The sequence below is a fragment of the Staurois parvus genome, unplaced genomic scaffold, assembly GCF_062004578.1.
Source record: "Staurois parvus isolate SC_StPar_1 unplaced genomic scaffold, SC_StPar_1.0 ptg000058l, whole genome shotgun sequence".
NCBI lineage: Eukaryota > Metazoa > Chordata > Amphibia > Anura > Ranidae > Staurois > Staurois parvus.
In genome coordinates this window covers 6307689-6325781 of record NW_028317854.1, presented here as the reverse complement: position 1 = coordinate 6325781, position 18093 = coordinate 6307689, and the positions used below count along the sequence as shown (strand labels likewise).

The 18093-nt window shown below is 42.4% G+C and overlaps 1 protein-coding gene across 1 annotated transcript in view; it reads left to right on the top strand.

The window, feature by feature from the left end:
- Positions 1–11629: 11629 nt before the first annotated feature.
- The window catches only part of NIPSNAP2 (nipsnap homolog 2), a 48572-nt gene continuing 42108 nt past the window's right edge, over positions 11630–18093 (top strand). Inside the window, exon 1 of the mRNA XM_089668476.1 lies at positions 11630–11788. Within this exon, the coding sequence (XP_089524602.1) occupies positions 11709–11788 (80 nt within the window). The 5' untranslated portion in view covers positions 11630–11708. The remainder of the gene's footprint in view (positions 11789–18093) is intronic.

Genomic DNA, 18093 nt, shown 5'->3' with positions numbered 1-18093 from the left:
TTTAAAAAATCATGAAGTAATGATTCTTGGGGAGACTACTTTTCCCCTTCTGGGACCTTTAGCATAACTGAAAAGGTTCTTGTCAATCCTGAATTCTTTTGTCATGGCTAAGTATGTAGAGATTAGATGAACCATGTCAAATCTACTGAAGTCTTCCAAGTGCTGGACAACTGTAGATTCAGTCTGGATGACTGCCTTTGCACAACATATTAATTGACCGATTTTACTTTGAGGTAAAAAGATTTTTGGCTCTCTGGTGTAGGTCTGGGATAGGGTTTGCAGAGCCATCACTTTGCTGTACAGAAGATACCGACTGGGACAACTTGTTCATGGATATTTTATATTAAGGAACCCTGAGTACCTCTCAAATAAGTCTGTGAGAAATCTTGACCTCTGAACACCCTGGTATCTCACAAATGTTCTCTTGGCTTTCTATTACCCCGAAAGGGCTGCTGACACCTGACATACCTCATATTGAGGTATGAGACCAAATTTACCACCTGTAACCCTCCATATGGCTTATTTAAGGGGTTTACCAAACACATTTTCCATTAAATGGAAGCCAGCAAAGTGCTTGCTTAGATGAGGAGTCAGTGCTTCACTGTCCAAGTCACAACACCATCTACACCATGACTGAGGGACCTATAATTTTGGGAGAAAAGTCCACTGAGGACTAAGCAAGGAAATCTACAGATATCTTCAATTCATCATGAGCCATGATAATGGTTTGCCAATCCACTCCAGGTTTAATGGCTTGGTCTATATTATTAACCCATGTCTTCAGAGCCTTGGATACAAAAGTTAGGGTGACAGCTGGATGGCAGGCCAAACCTGCTGAAGTACAAAGCTTAAGTTCCACATCTATGCATCAGTCTATTGGATCTTTGAAAGCCACTTAGTTGTTCTTGGGCCAAGTTACGTGCCTTGCTAGTCTATGAAGGGCTATATCTGTCACAAGAGGAGTTAGACTGTCTTAGGGGATAGAGTTTAACATACTGATTCTGCAAAGTAGGCTTTTTATCTGGTCGTTCCCATTCCTCTATTATTAAATATTTCATTTATTCAATAAAGGGAAAACAAGGTGCCTCTTACTTGAGATTGTGGTCCCAGTAAAGTGTGGCTCTAAGCACTTTCAAAGGGATATACAGTAAGATAAGCCTCCCGTGCTACCTGCTTATGATTAAAGAAAGGGAGCCACTGTAACCTGACTATATGCCTAGATAGAACATAATTGTCTATCTAGGCATATGTGTTCTCGCTAAATGTCTCTCGCTATTCCTGTACAAAAACAGATGGACCTGGCAAAGCCTGCTCTGTCTCAGTAGTCCTGGACCACTTCATTTCCTGAGAAGATTGTTCACATTTTTAAATACTGTCTGCTATCGTCTAAGCTCTGTAGGTCTTAGTTTCCTTTGACTCCACTTCCTTGTCTTTCATGGCTTCTTGGAAACATTGAAAAAGCCCAACAAATGCCCATACTAGTGCGGCTGGTATTAGGACTCCTTGGTGCAGAAGCAGGGCTAGAAGCAGGAATGGTCCTTTCATGGCTTCCGCTGTGTCGGGGAGAATACAAAGAATGGGATTTCTTCTAGTGCTTTTCCTTACGGCTTTTAACCCTGAAACAAGAAAGCGTAATTACTGCACTCTTTTATCCAGCAGTTTCCCACATGACGACTGAAGAGTCCCCTACCTCTGCTGTGAATTCAGTGCTACCAGACTTGACACACAAATCAGAACCTGGAAACTTGACAAAGCCCAAAGGGGCACGTGCACACAATTTTGAGCTTTGCAAAAGAAAACAGGTTAAGGGAAAAATTATAAAAAAAATGTAAAAGAATAATGGGAATGTATAGGTTATACACCCCACCAAAGAAAAAGGCAATGTATGCCTCCTAAACAGTGAAAGCAAAGGATATCCTCAATCCTTAGGGTCTATTTGCCCCATATCAGCATTATATTTACTGAAGCATTTGAATTGTGCAGAGCAGAGTAAGGACTGGACAGAGAGGGATTATATTGATGCAGATGGCCAGTTTAAAATTGTATTGCAGTGTACATGGGCTAAAAATCCCTGTTTTATGCTAAGTTTACTAGAACAGTTGGGCAGAGGGTTCAGCCATAATTTGTTAACATTTGTTGTGTTAACAAGTGGTCACACCCCTTTATCTCCTGATGGGTTATATATGCTTATCAGCTATCTGGATTTGAGCACAGGTATATCTTATTCCCAATCTGCAGGATTTACCATACAACATTGGTGTCCACCATGGAGAGGCTGAACCAGGGTGGAATATAGTAGGGGAAAAAACCCATGCAGTGATCCTGGACTGAGGACAAAAAAATGGAACGTGCGCTCTCTCTTTTAATGGTTAACTGCATGATCCTACAGGGGTCAGAGGGTGAAGCTGACCTGTAGTATTCTGTCTTGAGGAGTGTCAGGAAATTATAAACATATATAACATTTACATATATAACATTTACTAATGAAAGTGGAGGTAAACAGAGGTTTATTGTTAAATAAATGGATTTTATGCTGTGAAGGATCCAAGTTACCGATTGCATCTGACAATAACTTATACTGATTGGGTTGGGCGAGCGACGTCTCATACTTATACTACTGGCACCTCTGGATAAGTGAAACTCGATGCTGGCACCTTGCATGGGGCGGCACTATAAAAGGTACAACTAAAGGCATTTTGTTTGTTTTTTTGCTGTTTGTGCCCTGTTCTTTCTCTTTTGCAGGCCATAGATGGGGAGAAAAACGGCCGATTTTTCGTCCGAAAATAAAACCGGCCGATTATCTTATCGTTAGTGGACGATTTTGTCGGCCGTTTTTCATGTATTTTGGACTTTCAGATTATCGGTGATGTTGGAAAATTTTCGAAAAACGCCCGACTTTATCCTCATTGATGGTCAAAAACGAACGATCGTTTTCCGAAAAAGGATCACAAAGGCCACAAAATGACATCATTTCCCGTTATAGGTTACTCATTAATCGGCCGATTTTCGTAATAATTGGTGGTCAGGTAAGTTTTTTAGACCGACCGATAGTTCGTTAATCGGCCAAAAATCTGCCGTTTTTCTCCCCATCTATGGCCTGCATTTGTTTGTCCTGTTTCCTGTTATCATTTAAAGTGAAAGTAAAAGAAAATCCCACATTTTTGGTTGTTCCCAGAAAAGCAATAGAGGGGAAATCTTCCAATGGGGACACTAGATTTGGTGACCTGGGGGTCCCCAAGGGATTCCCTTAAAGTGTTACTAAACACAACAGTAAAATCAGTCTGTGTGTGTGGTAAAGCATGCTTGTTATACTCACTGTGGAACCTAAGGGGTAATCCTCTGCATTGTGTAACAAGGCTGTTCGATCCTGACTCCAGTGCCCCCTCTTATCTCCAGATAAGACATATTATGTAGAGTCACTCTGCACATGCTCAGGTTGGTCTGTATTGCTAGAGAGGTTTTTAATTTTTTCTCGGGAAAGTGCATGTGATCACCACTGTCCAGACAGATATCAGGGGTTCTGCATCCTCTTAGAGCAGAAAGAAAACTCCTCCTACAAGCTTTAACCAGTGCTCAGCTGGACACTGATAGAAGTCACAAGACTGCACTAACTGCTGATGAGAAAAGGTATTTAGCAGTTTATATTTACTAAAATAATTGCATTTCCATGTTCTGTTTACTGTGGGAGACCAGTTAGAGTGACTGCAGGGTCCTGGGTTTAGTAATACTTTAATCTGTAGGGATTTCTTATCACTTCCGGTTTTGGCTGTGGGACAGGAAGTGAAAGGAAACCTATGCAATGGGACACAAATGGCAAAATATAAACTTTATCCAAAATGAAAAAAACATTTTTGCCAATAGTTAGATTGCACACTCCTTGAGGAACTAATGTGAATGAACAATATATATGTAAAGCGATACATAAATTGATGGTGCCAAGTACCTGTAATAAATCGTTCTACTATAAGCTTTTACAGCCAATCCATTGTTTACACAACGTGCCTCAATAAACAAAAATGTTACAGCATGTAGCATTCTGGTGTGATTAGCACAGCGTTTTTCAACCACTGTGCCGCGGCACACTAGTGTGCCGTGAGATATTGTCTGGTGTGCCGTGGGAAAAATTCCAATTTCATCCGCAACATGTGGCCTCGGCTCACAAATAGACCAATCGTTAGAATCTAATGATTGGTCTATTTGTGAGCCGAAGCGCATGTTACGGACTATAAATAGCTCCGGTGTCACTGTTACACTGACAGGAGAAGACATCGCAGTAGATCACCGATGCGCAGAAGAGCACCGAAGGATCTGGACTCTGGAGGATTATCGCGGACTCAGCACAGAAGAGCGCTGAGTGATGGATCTGGAGGAGACAGGAGCAGAAGAGCGCTGACTGATGGATCTGGATGGAGTGTGACGGACAGCGGCTATCTGGAGGAGACAAGCGCAGTAAGTACTGAGTGACAGTGAGACAGGAACAGATACTGCAGTGATGGACAAATTTTTGAAAAGGAAAGAACTGAACTCTGAACAAAATTCGGAGCCAGATAAGAGCCCAAGTATGAGTGGGGATCAAAAGAAAGCAAAGATGGTTAGCTCAAGGAAATTCTCTGGCACAAGGCAATATAGCGAAAGCTATATTTCATTTGGATTTACTTTCACCGGAGATGCAAAGAAACCAACTCCACTGTGTGTGGTGAAAAGCTATCTAACAGTGCTATGGTCCCAAGTAAACTTAAACGCCATCTCCAAACGAAACACCCTTCGCTTCAAAACAAGAATGCGGACTTTTTTGTTCACCTGCATGAAAACACGGAGAAACAGGCAACTTTCATGAGAAAAACCACAAAGGTAAATGAAAGAGCTCTTAAAGCTAGCTATCAAGTTGCTGAACTTATAGCCAAGTCAAAAAAGTCGCACACTGTGGCAGAGACATTAATACTTCCCGCCTGCAAAGTTATTGTAGAGGAGATGCTCGGACCTGAAGCAGCTAAGTCAATATAGGCACAGAGGTAAATTTTTTTAACATTTTCTAATGGTGGTGTGCCTCGTGATTTTTTTCATGAAAAAAGTGTGCCTTTGCACAAAAAAGGCTGAAAAACACTGGATTAGCATACTCAATTTTCACATCATGGGGATTGATTTACTAAAATGCAAATAGGATTTGCACTTGGCAAGTGAAGTTCTCTAATTTTCCTTAGGCCTTGTCCACACCATATGTGCAGAAAAACTGATGAAAACAGACTCGCAGATTTTATATGCAGAGACATCAGTTTACATCAGTTTTCATGTGCACTTCAGTGTGTTTTATACACGTTGCAGATGCCTGTGCAGAAAAAAAAATGCACATGATATTAGTGTTGTGGTGTGAACAGGGTACAAATGATTTTGATGTGTCATTGCAGAACACATGCAGAAAAACTGATGTCTCTGCACCATGGTGAGAACAAACCCTTAAAGTGGTTGTAAAGGCTCAAGGTTTTTTACCTTCATGCATTCCTCCCCCCCAGCCCCCCTAATACTTACCTAAGCCCCCTCTCGTTCCAGCAATGTGCATTGGGGTCTTGGTTATCCCGGGACTCCCTCTTCTCATTGGCTGAGATAGAAGCCGGAACCATTGGCTCCCACTGGTTTCAATCACAGCCAGTGAGCCAATGAGATGAGAGAGGGGGCAGGGCCAAGCTGCGGCTCCGTGTGTGAATGGACACACAGAGCAGTGGGTGCCCCCATAGCAAGCAGCTTGCTGTGGGGGCACCTGACAGGAGGGAGGGGCCAGGAGAGCCTGCAGGGGACCCAAGAAGCGGAGGATCCAGACTGCTCTGTGCAAAACCACTACACACAGCAGGTAAGTATAGATGTTTGTTATTTTTCTCTAAAAAAAAAAAAATAAGCCTTTAGAATTACTTTAAAAATGTGTTGAAGCTTCACTTTGTAAAGAATACCCAATCAGGTGCAAAGATAAAGAAAAAAAATATATTGGTGTTACTAAACCCAGGGCCCTGCATTCACTATATCTGGTCTCCCACAGTACACAGAACATGGGAATGCAATTATTTTAGTAAATATAAACTGCTAAATACCTTTTCTCATCAGCAGTGTATAGCAGTCTTGTGACTTCTATCAGTGTCCAGTCGAGCACTGTTTAACCACTTGCCCTCCGGAATATTTACCCCCCTTACTGACCAGGCCATTTTTTGCTATTTGGCACTGCGCTGTTTAAACTGGTAATTGCGTGGTCATGAAAGTACTCATCCTGTTCCTCCTTGCACAAAGGAGCAGATACCGGTCCTCAGTGGCGTCCCTAGGCAGGTGCAGGGGGTGACACCTATCGCACGGAGTGACCAGTTCCACAATAAAGTAAGTTTTAAAGCAAGCCAACGATTCCCGCAGAATGGATCGGATCCTGGGTGGATCGTCGGCTTGCAACCTATACGGAGTTAACTGATCTCTCCACGAAAAGGTAAGTTTTAAAGCAAGCAGACAATCCCCGCAGGATGGATCAAATCTGCGGATTCAGCATAATACATCGGAGTCCAATCCTTTATGCTCCCCAATCCGCAGATCCGATCCATCTTGCGGGGTTCGTAGGGGTGACACCAAGTGTTATCGCACTGGGTGACACCAACCCTGCCGATCCTGCTAATGGATTAAAACGGAGTTCCACTCGACCTGTCAAAAAATAAAAGTCAGCAGCGGTCCCATGGTGTGTCCCCTGCAGCCTGTTTCACCGGCCGTCCTGTATTCCAGGAGGCCAGCATCTTCAGTGTGGGCACCCAGCTGTGATAGCTTGTGGCTTCACAGCCGGATACCCACTGCGCATGTGCGAGTAGCGCTGTGCTTCGTGAATGGTACTGTAGTCTTCTGGGACCTGTCACGTGTTCCAAAAGACTACAGGGAGGGAAGGAGGACAGCTTCCGATAGCCTAGGTGATCAAACTGGAAGTGGGTACCTGTCAAATTCAGGTCCCCGCTCCCCAAAGGTGCCAATCCTTAATGGGGAGAGGCAGAGCAGTCCTTAAAGCGGAACTTCCCCTTTTGGGTGGAGCTCCGCTTTAAGGACCTTTTACGGCCCTGTCCAGCTCTCTTAGAGTAACTGCTTGTCTCCTGGAATCTCCTCCATGCTCTTGACACTGTACTGGGAGACAAAGCAAACCTTCTGGCAATGGCACACATTGATGTGCCATCCTGGAGGAGTTGGACTGCCTGTGCAACCTCTGTAGGGTCCAGGTATCGCCTCATGCTACCAGTAGTGAGACTGACCCTAGCCAAATGCAAAACTAGTGAAAACCAGTCAGAAAAGATGAGTAGGGAAAAAATGTCAGTGGCCTCCACCTGTAAAACCATTCCTGTTTTGGGGGTTGTCTCATTGTTGCCCATCTAGTGCACCTGTTATTCATTTCAGTAACACAAAGCAGCTGAAACTGATTAACAACCCCCTCTGCTACTTACCTGACCAGATCAGTATCAGGAGTTTCATTGACTTGATGCTATACTCTGATTAAAAAGTGTTCCTTTCATTTTTTTGTTGAGCATTGTATGTAAAGTGCTGCGTAAATTGACGGCGCGATATAAGTACGTGAAATAAATAAAGTCAGGATCAGGAAGGAATTTTTTCCCCTGCAGGAGAAAATTGGATCATGCTTTGCTGGGTTTTTTTTTTTTGCCTTCCTCTGGATCAACTGTGGGTGTAGGATTATAACTTTTTTTTTTTTTTTCTATGGTTGAACTGGATGGACTTTTGTCTTTTTTCAGCCAGACTAACTATGTAATGTCAGCCATAGATGGTTCGAACATCGGCCGATTTTTCGGGCAAAAGAAAAATCAGCCGATTTTTGCACTGTTAGTGGGTTAATTGGTTGGCCGGTTTTCGGGTTTTTTGCAATTTTAGATTATTGGGCATGTTGGCAAATTCGTGGAAAACGGACGATTTTTGCAGCAATGATGGCCAAATCGGCCGATCGATTTAACAATAAAAAATCTGCAAGGGACAGAAGTTTGGCTGTTATATGGGGTGAACTTTATGATTTAGTCGGCCCATTTTTTTAATCGTTGGTGGTAACGTCGGCTTAACGAACGACCGCTTTTTCAGTTATCGTTCGAAAAATCGACCGATGTTTGACCTGTCTATGGCCTGCATAATGCATAATGCAGGCCATAGATGGGTCGAAAACCATCCGTTTTTAAAAAAAAAAAAAAACGAAAAATCAGTCGTTCAATAGGCCGACGTTACCAATGTTTAAAAAAAAAAATTGGCCGATTTTTGTCCTGTCTACGGCCGGCATTTAATTACTTCTGTCCCTTAGAGAGAGCTCCATTATATTTGACATGAAAAAGTATTGCGGTTGCAACAATGTATCTATTTGTATCCCTTTCGGATACATATGGTTTTATTCGGATACAAATAGATACATTGTTGCAACTGCAATACTTTTTCATGTCAAATATAATAGCAGACTGGAATTCTTCTTTTTCTTCTTCATATTCTATTTCTTCTTTTTCCTCTTCTTATTCATATTCTTTTTTCTTTTTCTTCTTCTTGCCGGTCACTGCTCATGCGCATTTTTTTAAATCGGTAAAAAGATCGGCCGATTTGTCCATCATTGCCGCGAAAATCGGCCGATTTTTTTTCCAACATGACCGACAAAAAAAAGTATTAAAATCACGAAAAATGGCCGACTGATTACCCCATTAACGATCCGAAAAATTGGCCGGTTTTCTCCCTGTCTATGGCCTGCATTATGCACAGGCCACAGATGGGTCGTTAATCGTCCAATTTTTCGGCCGAAAGAAAAATCAGCCGATTTTCGTACCGTTAGTGAATTAGTTCGTCAGCCATTTTTCGTGTATTTTGCACTTTCAGATTATCGGTTATGTTGGGAAATTTGCGGCCGATTTGGACGATTGGCCGATTTTCCCAGCAATGATGGCCAAATCGGACGATTGTTTTAATGATAAAAAATCTGCGCATGAGCTGTGACCTGCAAGGGACAGAAGTTATGGTGTGAACTTTATGATTTAGTCGGACAATTTTTTTAATCGTTGGTGGTAACATCGGTCAAACGAACGACCGATTTTTCGTTTATCGTTTGAAAATCAGCTGATGTTCGACCCGTCTATTGCAGGCCATAGACGGGAAGAAAATTGTCCGTTTTTTAATGAAAAAAATCGGTCGTTCAATGGGCCGACGTTACCACCAACGATGGCTGGCATTTAATTACTTCTGTCCCTGCAGAGAGCCCCGCTATTATATTTGGCCAGGGGCGGACTGACCATTTGGAAACTCGGGCACTGCCTGAGGGCCCGGGGTCAGTAGGGGGCCCCATGAGATGCCCATGGTACCTTTTTCATAGGCTTTTTTGAGTTTGGGCAAGGACACAGGGGCCCCATGATCCCCTATTGCCCGGGGGCCCCATGAGTTGTCAGTCCGCCCCTGTATTTGACATTAAAAAGTCTTGCAGTTGCAACAATGTATCTATTTCTATTCATTTCGGATACAGATGTTTTTATTCGGACACAAATAGATACATTGTTGCAACCGCAAGAATTTTTAATGTCAAATATAATAGCGGACTGGAATTCTTCTTCTTTCTCTTCTTCTTCTTGCAGGTCACAGCTCATGCGCAGATTTTTTTTATCGGTAAAAAGATCAGCCGATTTGCCCATCATTGCCGTGAAAATCGGACGATCGGCAAAATCTGCCGATTTGTTTTCTAACTTTACCAATCAAAAAAATCTGACAAAATCCAGACAAACGGACAACCATTTACGTTGTGAAAATCGGCTGATTTTTTTTTCGGCCGAAAAATATGCTGATTTTCGACCCATCTATGGCCTGCATTATGCAGGCCATAGACGGGGAGAAAACCGGGCAAAACGTCATCCAAAAAAATAATCGGACGATTTTCAGATTGTTAGTGGCTAAATTGGTCGGCCAGTTTTCTTGATTTTGACACATTTTTTTAATCGTTCATGTTGGGAAAAAAACGGCCGATTTTGCCTATTGGCCGATTTTCACAGCAATGATGGCCAAATCGGACGATCTTTTTCCTGATTAAAAAAATGCGCATGAGCCGTGACCAAAGAAAAAGAACATCTGTATCTATTTGTATCCATACAAATATATACAATGTTTGCAACCACAATACTTAGAAATGTCAAATCTATTAGCGGTGTCCCTGCAGAGATCCGCTATGATATTTGACATTTAAAAGTATAAGGGTTGCAACATTGTATCTATTTGTATCCGAATAGAAACATCTGTATCCGAAATGGATACAAATAGATACAATGTTGCAACTTTTTCTTCTTATTGTTCATATTCCATTTCTTCTTCTTTTAAATGCCATAGATGGGTCGAAAATCGGCCGATTTTTTGGCTAAAAAAAAAAAAAAAAAATCGTCCAATTTTCGCACCGTTAATGGGTTAATTGGTCGGCCGTTTTTCTGGATTTTGTCAGATTTTTTTGATCGGTAAAGTTGGAAAAAAATCGGCCGATTTTTGCGGCAATGATGGGCAAATCGACCGATCTTTTTACTGATATAAAAAATCAGGAAGAAGAAGAAGAGGAGAAAAAAGAGAAAGAAGAGAAAGAAGAAGAATTCCAGTCCGCTATTATATTTTATATGAAAAGTCTTGCGGTTGCAACAATGTATCTATTTGTATCCGGAAAAAACCCCATCTGAATCCGAAATGGATACAAATAGATACATTGTTGCAACCGCAAGACTTTTTAATGTTAAATATAATAGCGGGGCTCTCTGCAGGGACAGAAGTAATTAAATACCGGCCATAGACGGGAAGAAAATTGGCCGATTTTTTTTACTGTTGGTGGTAACGTCAGCCTATTGAACGACCGATTTTTTTGTTTTTCTGTTAAAAAAACAGCCGGTTTTCTCCCAGTCTATGGCCTGCAATAGTGGAGCTCTCTGCAGGGACACCACTATTATATTAATTTCCGGCCAAAGACGGGATGCAAATCAGCCGACTTTTTTTTACCAATGGTGGTAATGTTGGCTGATTGAACGACCGATTTTTCATTTTTCTAAAAAAAAAACGTCGGTTTTCTCCCCGTCTATGGCTTGCATAATGCAGGCCATAGACGGGTCAAACATCTGCCGATTTTTCGAACAATAAATGAAAAATCGGTCGTTCGTTCGGCTGACGTTACCACCAATGAATAAAAAAAATCGTCCGACTAAATCATAAAGTTCACCCCATAACCTCTGTCCCTTTCAGGTCACAGCTCATGCGCAGATTTTTTATTGTTAAAACGATCATCCGATTTGGCCATCATTGCCGGGAAAATCAGCCGATCGTCCAAATCGGCTGCAAATTTCCCAACATAACCGATAATCTTAAAGTGCAAAATACACGAAAAACGGCCAACGAACTAATCCACTAACGGTATGAAAATCGGCCGATTTTTCTTTCGGCCGAAAAATCGCCCGATTAACGACCCATCTATGGCCTGCATAAAAGTCCCAGTCCCAGCACTGTTTCCAGTTGGTGAAGTGTCCTTGTAAACACTGATAGGCTCTAGCAGCCGCTTTCCCTTGGAAGGTCCCTCTGGTGGTTGTTTGTGATATTACAGCTCGTTCTAAGGACCTCTCCAAGACAGCACCTCTCCACCTAGCGGTTCTGCTGGGAATAGCAGCGGCGCTCCTCCTCCGTTCCCTGACGTGAACTGGCAGCGCAGCGGATTGTACAAGATGGCGAGCAGAGCGGTGTCCGCGGCTTGGAGTAGGGCGAATAGGATGCAGGCCTGTGGGCCTAGTCTTCTGCTTGCCAGGTGAGAGTGCAATAACTCGGTGTGTCCCCCCCTACCTCTTGCACTGGATAACAAAGGGCTGCAAGGCTTCATCTTTGTTCCTGTAGGAAGTCCGGTAAAGTCGTGCTGGGCTGTGTGCAGACAGGATTAGAAGAGACGTGTGTGTGTTGTGAGGTGTGTGAGGGACTCTTCCCTCCCTGGCCTGTCCTATACTGAGCTGGTGTATACCGTGAGGCCTGTGTATACCGTGTGCTGTGCTCAAGGTCACCCAGTCCTAGGTATTCATCCTCTCCACACATGGCAGGGATACCTTACCCTGTATGGGAACATCATGGCAAGCCTGCAACATACACCTCATGGGGGGGACATGTATCTAACAATATCGGGTCACACCTTCACACACCATCCGCAAAGCTTTACTCCAGCTGTTGTACACAAAAGAAATGTATTACATTCATCCACATTCATAAAAGGGGAAAAAAGTGCATTTGTTAGACGTTTGCAGTGTGCAGAGCATTGCAACCAGCATGAGTCCATCATAGGAGCAATGCACAGGATCCTGCAGACTATTCCCCCAGCCCTGGTCTTTCCATAGGTGTGGACCCAACGTGAGAGTCAACACTGGACTACAAATGTGAGAGACTCTCTGCCGTTATAATCGTTTACCTCTTCATGACGGAAGGTAAAACAAACCTTAAAGCGGAGCTCCACCTAAAAGAAGTTCCGCTTTAAGCCTTTGTCCCCCGCTCCTCATTAAGGATTAGCACCTTTGGGGAGCGGGTACCTGAATGTGACAAGTACACGCTTTCACTTCTGCTGTGATTGCCTAGGCGATCAGAAGCGGAAGTTGTCCTCCCTCTCTGTAGTCTTCTTGGACACGTGACAGGTCCCAGAAGACTACGGGGCCATTCACAAAGCGCAGCACTACTTGAGCATGCGCAGTGGGCACCGCAAGCTGTCACAGCCGGGTGCCCACATTAAAGATGCCAGCAAGAGAAGACAGCCAGTGAAACCAGAAAATGTATATTATATAGGGCGCGCTGGTTGGAGCCCAACCTCTGTAGCTGTAAGATAAAGGTGCCAGATGGATATCGGGGATGGATGGATGGATGGGAGCAGTAACACTGAGGCAGCTCTTCTTAGAGTGGAAGCAAGGCTGTAATACAGTAACAAGAAAAAGAGAGGAAGGCTCCTCTAAGTGCAGTATTGACTATTTAGTAAACAATGGATAAATTGCACTTACAAGATAAACAGTTAAAAAGACTCATCGTGTGGTAATTAGATCCAGGTGGGACGTCCAGCAGCAAACTATGCCTATAGGATCAGGAAGTAGAGTCCAGGATGTGCCTGTGGGGGTCTGAAGAAGGAGCCTATTGACCATGCTCCGAAATGTATTACCGCCCCCTTCACCTGCTACATCTGACTCTGCTCTCCAAGCTTCATTTTGATGCAGAGTCAGATGTAGTAGGTGAAGGGGGCGGTAATGCATTTCGGAGCATGTTCAATAGGCTCCTTCTTCAGACCCCCACAGGCACATCCTGGACTCTACTTCCTGATCCTATAGGCATAGATTGCTGCTGGACGTCCCACCTGGATCTAATTACCACACGATGAGTCTTTTTAACCGTTTATCTTGTAAGTGTAATTTATCCATTGTTTACTAAATAAATTGTCAATACTGCACTTAGAGGCGCCTTCCTCTCTTTTTCTTGGCCAGTGAAACTAGTGGTGGTGAGGACACCGCTGGACCAAGGAACAGGTAAGTGTCTGTATTTTAAAAGTCAGAAGATACAGTATTTGTAGCTGCTGACTTTTATTTTTTTTCAGGTGGAACTCCGCTTTAAGGTCCAGTTCACACTACATGCATTTCAGTAGCTTTTTTTCTGCAAAACACACAAATTGGGTTACATGGTTGTCAATGTCATAGTTCACATCAGTGCTTGCAGTTCCAGTTGCAGGTAAAAAGTAGAGCATGCTTTTTTTCTGTACAGAACTGTACTGGAACGGGGTAAAATGCATCAAAGATGCACTGGAACGCACATATACCTATTTAAATTGAAGGGAAAAAATTAACTGGAAAGCACCAAAAACGTGTCAAAAACACATAAAAAATGCCCCGAAACGCGCATGCAGAAACACATCTGGATTGTATTTCTATAGCGTGAACCGACCCTAAAGCTAGGTTCACACCTATGCAGTTTGCGTTTGATCCGTTTCTGCACTGCTTTTTGTGGTGTATTTTGCATTTTTTGCACATGCGTTTTTTGACACTTGATGCGTTGTGTTCTTCTTTTTTTTTTTTTTCTTTTGGCAACTTGTTGCTAGGCAGCTTAAACCGCAAAACATATCAAAAACGCACTATATGCAATTTTGCAGCATCTCCATTGAAGTCTATTGAACCAAAACGTAACGTTTTGCGGTTAAAAAAAAGTCCTTGACCCTTTCCAAAAAATGCACAGGGTAAAAACGCGGAGATGTGAATGTGTCCCATAGGAAATCATGTTAAATGGACTGTAGTGCATTTCTGCGAAATCCAAAACACACATCAAAACGCTTTGGTATGAACCTAGACTAAGGGCCATTTTACACCACAAAAACGCACTCCGCATGCATTCCATTGCTTACAATTCACACCACACTCTGTTCCAGTACAGTTATGTGCAGAAAAAATGCAGTATTAAAAGCATATTCTGCTTTTTGTTTTTTCTGCACTGGGAACAGACTAGAACTAGTGTAAACTAGGGCCATTAGAGTACATAGAAAATACTGTGCATGCATTCTTGATGCAGAAAAAAAACGCACTGGACTGTATCTAGTGTGAACTAGCCCTGAAGGGATTGTAAACCCTCACCTTGTGAAATAACCCACTCAGTTTAAAACAGAAACAAAAGGCAAAATGTGTGTATAGATATAATAAAGATTATAAATACATTTTCCCCTTTTTTTTTTTTTTTTTTTTTTTTTTTTTTTTAAGTGGTCACGTTCCCTCTGTTATTAGCAGCATAGAGAGCTGGGAGAGGAGAAACAGCAGAACACTGATCTTCCCAGTGAATAGCTGTGCAGGTGGCGTGTGAGCACAAGTCTGATCGTTGAAGGAGAGCAGACTGTGTTCCCAGAACAGTTAGGGCTCGTTCACACTAGGCTGTTTTGCCAACGCTTGCCAAACGCCCCTATAGCGTTTGGCAAACGTTGGTCCGGCGTTTGCGGAGCGTTTTTTAACGCTCGGCAAACGCTCCGCAAACGCCGCATGCGCGGTTTAGCGGAGGTTGCTAGGCGTTTGCCGAGCGTTAATAACGCCCCACAAACGCCTATAATGCAGTTTGAGTGGTGTTACCGCTCCGCAAACGCCCCGCAACCGCGTCGCAACCGCACCGCAAACGCCGGCCGGGCGTTTGCGGAGCGGCACCATAGACGAGAATAGGAGGCTTCAAAGCCTCCTGACTCGTCCAGAGGCGTCCGTTTTGCCGCTCCCGTTAGAACAGCACCATGTGCTGTAATGTGCAGAATTGGCAGAGGCGTTTGGGAAGCGGTAAAAACGCTTCCCAAACGCCTCTCTGCCGCCTGCACACAAGGCTAGTGTGAACGTAGCCTTAGAAAACTGATCATATTGTGTTCTCCTGCCTCCCCCTCGTGTATCACATTGTATTGTTATTGTACCGTCTCATGTATTGTCTCCCATTGTAATGTACAGCGCTGAGCGAATTATTGGCGCTTTATAAATACTGTATAATAATAGTGTGGTCAGTTTTTAATAGGAAAGTTTTTATTCAGACTAGGAACACCAGGGAGTGCACACAAAGGAAGCAATACAAAGAGAACAGGATACTTTTTCATACAGGTACAGCAGGCACATATCAGGAATATCAGAGCAGGGCCCTCTAATCCCTCCTGTATTCATTTGTATTGTAATTCTACTGTCTGCCCTTATGTTGTAAACTGCTGGCCGTATATAAATCCCATAGTATCATAATAATAGAAAATGTCGGGTTTACATACTGTTAACGTCCGAACACAATTTTGCAACTTGGACATGTGTTCATAAAACTGATCATATTGCACCTGCGTTAGTGTATCCAGGTGAATTATACCTTGTTTTTTCAGGCCTGGTTCACACCTGCAGGTTGTGGTTGATGTCTTTTCCTGGTACATTTTCCTTTTTTTCACACACGTATGCACACACATGCTTTTTGATGCGTTTTTGGTTGGTGTCTGTTGTTATGCAGGAGAAACCAGCAAAAACACAGCAGGGACACACAAAAAAATGCAAGCAGTTAATTTTTTATGCGTTTTTTTTTTTTTTTTTTTTTTTTGCACTTCCACTGCATTTCCGTTGAAGTCTATGGAACCAAAAACGCAACCTGCTGTGGTAAAAAAGTCCCTGAACCTTACCAATAAATGCATTGGTGGAAAATGCAGAGATGGGAACGTGACCCATAAGAAACCATGTTAAATGGACTGTAGTGCGTTACTGAAAAACGCATAGGTGTGAACCAGGCCTCAGGACAGATTGGGCTTTTGTTTGGTGGTAAATGGATGTTTCCTGATTTTTTTTTTTTTTTTAATTAATATTATCAAAGGAAGACTGGCACAAAATAGTGAAAAAAAAATTTAAAAGTTAGCTGTATATTTCTTGCTATTATCATAACATAGGGCCAGTTCCCCCCACAAAAACGCATTTCCAATCCATTTCAGATGTATTTCTGCTTTTGTGTTTTAGATTGATTCCAGTGTGTTTTTATAACATTTTCATGTGCATTACAGATGCTTTTTCCTGTTTTGTTTCTGTGTACTGGGTTTCAGTGCATTTTTGATATATTTTTATTTGTACTGGTGCGTTTTACTGCATTCCAGTCCAATGCAGGAAAAATGTTCTTTTTTTTTTTTTTTTTTTTTTTTTATGGGACTAGAACACCCTGGAACTGACCACACTGGTGTGAACTATACCATTGAAAACCATATAACCTACTTTCCATGCGTTTTTGATGCAGAAAAAAATGCACTGGACTGCATGTGGTTTGAACAGGACCTCAATACCAAAAAAACAACTCATAAATTCTCCTGCTCCTGATGATCAAAATGATGCCACGTGTATGTTAATTGTGTTTTTATATAAACCTACCCAAAATATACTGCCCCACTCACAGCAGGCGACTTGGAATTGCAGACAAAGGTTACCATTATTCCTAATAGTACCTCAAACACGGTGTGATTATGCCACGCGAAGCTTGTCACCAAAAAAAGAGCCAGAGCTTCTTTTAGTTTAGGTGACAAACGCTCATAGGACAGCCCATTGAAGTGCAGGGCTGCTCTATGCATACCACACGGCAATGCCTTTTAAATTGCTCTTCAGAGTTTGAGAGCGGGAACGATAGTTTGTGCTGATGCAAGATCTGAGCATTTTTCTCCTCTAGCAAGGAGCAAAAGATACAATGTATTATATAATGTATCCTTTTAGTATCAGTATGAATTATAGTCACAAAGGTAGACAAAGCTTTTAAAGTAGTACTGAAGCCACTTTTTTAGAATATCGCGCAAAAGTTCATTTATTTCAGTACAGTGCAACTTAAAAGGTGAAACTAATATATGAGATAGACTCATTACATGCAAAGCAAGATAGTTCAAGCTGTCATAATTGTGATGATTATGGCTTACAGCTCATGAAAACCCCAAATCCACAATCTCAGAAAATTAGAATATTGTGAAAAGTTGCAATATTCTCGGCTCAAAGTGTCCCGCTCTAATCAGCTAATTAAGCCATAACACCTGCAAAGAGTTCCTGAGCCTTTAAATGGTCTCTCAGTCTGGTTCAGTAGGAATCACAATCATGGGAAAGACTGCTGACCTGACAGTTGTGCAGAAAACCATCATTGACACCCTCCATAAGGAGGGAAAGCCTCAAAAGGTAATTGCAAAAGAAGTTGGATGTTCCCAAAGTGCTGTATCAAAGCACATTAATAGAAAGTTATGTGGAAGGGAAAAGTGTGGAAGAAAAAGGTGCACAAGCAGCAGGGATGACCGCAGCCTGGAGAGGATTGTCAGACAAAGGCCATTCAGAAGTGTTGGGGACTTTCACAAGGAGTGGACTGAGGCTGGAGTCAGTGCATCAAGAGCCACCACACACAGACTGATCCTGGACATGGGCTTCAAATGTTGTATTCCTCATATATATATATATATATATATATATATATATATATATATATATATATATATATATATATTGAATGAAATACGGATTTGATCCCCTGCTGATTTTGAATGTTTGCCCACTCGCAAAGAAATTATCTGTCTAAAAATCGAATGGTAGGTGTATGACTTAGTACTTG